Source organism: Silurus meridionalis, chromosome 9 (genome assembly GCF_014805685.1).
Source record: "Silurus meridionalis isolate SWU-2019-XX chromosome 9, ASM1480568v1, whole genome shotgun sequence".
In the NCBI taxonomy this organism is placed as follows: Eukaryota; Metazoa; Chordata; class Actinopteri; order Siluriformes; family Siluridae; genus Silurus; species Silurus meridionalis.
Window position 1 is genome coordinate 7,278,990 of NC_060892.1, and position 2,500 is coordinate 7,281,489.

The 2,500-nt window shown below is 39.4% G+C and overlaps 1 protein-coding gene across 1 annotated transcript in view; it reads right to left on the bottom strand.

The window, feature by feature from the left end:
* The window catches only part of LOC124391406 (lisH domain-containing protein ARMC9), a 39,487-nt gene that overhangs the window by 8,563 nt on the left and 28,424 nt on the right, over positions 1-2,500 (bottom strand). The window contains exon 23 of the mRNA XM_046857963.1: positions 812-872. Coding sequence (XP_046713919.1) covers positions 812-872 — 61 coding nt within the window. The remainder of the gene's footprint in view (positions 1-811; positions 873-2,500) is intronic.

Below are 2,500 nucleotides of genomic sequence, written 5' to 3' on the forward strand. Positions count from 1 at the left end.
TTCTGTCTCTGGAAGAGCCGATTCACATCCTCTTCACAAATCGTGAGTGTGACTTGAGTGCTGGTAGGAGTTGTTAGAGAGGTTCCCAGAGGTGTGATGGGGGCAGACAGTGGGCTGGGGTGGATAAGAGGTTTGAAGATATTGTTCTCAAAACTACAGTAGAAGGTGTTGTGGTCATCAGCCAAGTCTTTGTTTGCTTCAGTGAGGAGGGGTGGTCTCCTGTAGTTTGTGATATCTTGCAAGCCTTTTCACACTGACGTAAGATCGAAAGCAAAAAACCCACTTTTCAGCTTTTCAGAGTAGCTTCGTTTGGCTATTCTGACCTCCTTTGTCAGTAGGTTCCTGGCCTGCTTATAGAGGGCTTTGTCCTCCCCTCTGTAGGCATCATCCTTGGCATGTCAAAGTTTGGCTGTTAATAGATAGATATTATCTATATATCTATGTAACTATGAACATGCCCCAAAGTTGTCTTATGTTCAAATTAATTTCAGTAAAGATAATAAACTAAATGCTTGAACTATAGCACCATCATATTGTTTTCTGGGCTCAATTATCTCAATTGCCTAAGTAGAGGCACAGAGAACTACCTGTTGGAAATTAAATTCCCTTCTGAGGAATGTTTACTTTCATCTTTATTATTTATTGTTTCAGATGAGGTTAAGGAGCTGGAGAAAAGGAATACTTAATCTAAAAATTGTCCTCAGTCATCATCATCATCATCATGTTAAGATTGAGATCCCAATAAAAACATTACAAGAGTGTGTGTGTGTGTGTGTGTGTGTGTGTGTGTGTGTGTGTGTGTGTGTGTCACCTGTGTGAGTGAGCGTTCATGTCTGATCCTACTGATCCCTGAGATGAGCGACAGACGGAATCTGGGGGGGGGAAACAAATATCACAATTAAAATGGAAAGTGTCGCATTCCCGTATTCCATTATGATCATTAGAGTATTTCAACACAATATATAATAATCATTAATGAATACCACTGTGTTGTAAAACACACCGAATATGGCTTATCAAAAACCTTATCAGGCATGTGCACACTCGCGTACACACAGACATTTCTCATATCACAGCTCTTATCGTCATACACACAGAAGTGTATGTGGCTGCTTTGTTGCAGGAGTGTGAAGTCTTTAATTATTAGCAAAAAAGTTTAGAGGCTAAACCCATCAAGGAAAAAGGAGGAAAAAGAAGATGACGACAACGAAGAGGTTGAGGACCTGAACCATTATGCACTCCGAAGTGAATAAGTAGTAATTTAACATAAGCCGGCTCTTAGAACTGCCAAAAATATCTACATACCAGAATGAAAAAGAATTGAGTAATTGTAGGTAATGGCACTGATCCAATATTCAGGATTAAGCATCAAGCACTGGTTCAAATATCAAAAAAAAAAATTTAACACAGGAAATGCTCATTTATAGGGAGCAAAGTTTTAGATAAGATGCATACAGTATGTGCTTTTTGAAAATCCCATTCCATCTTTAGTCCCCATTCTATTCTTCTTCTGTTTGCCATTATAATAAACTCCACTATTCTGGGAAGATGTTCCTCTACAACTTGTGGAGTGTGCTTGTGAAGATTTGTGCTTATTCAGCCCCAAAGGCTTTAGTAAATCAGGTACTAATATAGGTGAGGAGACCTGAGGTGCAGTGTTCCAATTCATCCAGGATGTGTTAAGTAGGGTTGAGGTCAGAGCTCTATATCAGGCCACTCAAGATCTTCCACTCCAACTTATGTCAACCAGCTGGTATTGTGATCAGGAGCATTGTCATGATGGTTTGGGTCTCCTAGTTTAAATGAAGGGAAAATGTAATTCTACCATATCCAAAGACATCCTATAGAATTGTGTGCCTCAAATATTGTGGTAACAGTTTGGGGAGGAAACAAATATTGCTGGAAAAGTCAGATGTCCCAATATGTTTGTCAATACAGTAGTGTACACATAGCAAAAAAGCTCATAGCTGTCTGGCCAAAGAATGTATATAGAGAGGCCCCTGGCCTATAGAGTACCAGTGAACTTAAACAAAATAATAAAAAAAATTAAATACAAATTTAAGGCTTTGTTCAATATGAACATAAAATTTTAACCAGACAGTAAGTGTCAAATTCTAGCTCATAGTAATTAAATTGAGGGGGGTGAAGGGGCTTTTTTGTCACATGTACTTTACAACACGGTGAGATTCTTTCTTCCCATATCCCAACGATGTTAGGTAGCTGGGGTCAGAGTGCAGGGTCAGCCAGGATACATGGTTAAGGGCCTTGCTTAGGGGCCCAAGAGTGTCAGCTTGGGGATACTAGGAGTTGACCCCCTTTCGATCAGTAACTACTGAGCTTTTCTAGCAGTTCATTCACTTTCATTTAAATCCAGCAATCCATCCATCCATCCATCCATCCATCCATCCATCTGTCTGTCCTTCCACCCATCATAACTTTAATATATACATTTACATAGCACTGCAAGTTGTATTCTGTATATAACTGTTTGTGACAAATA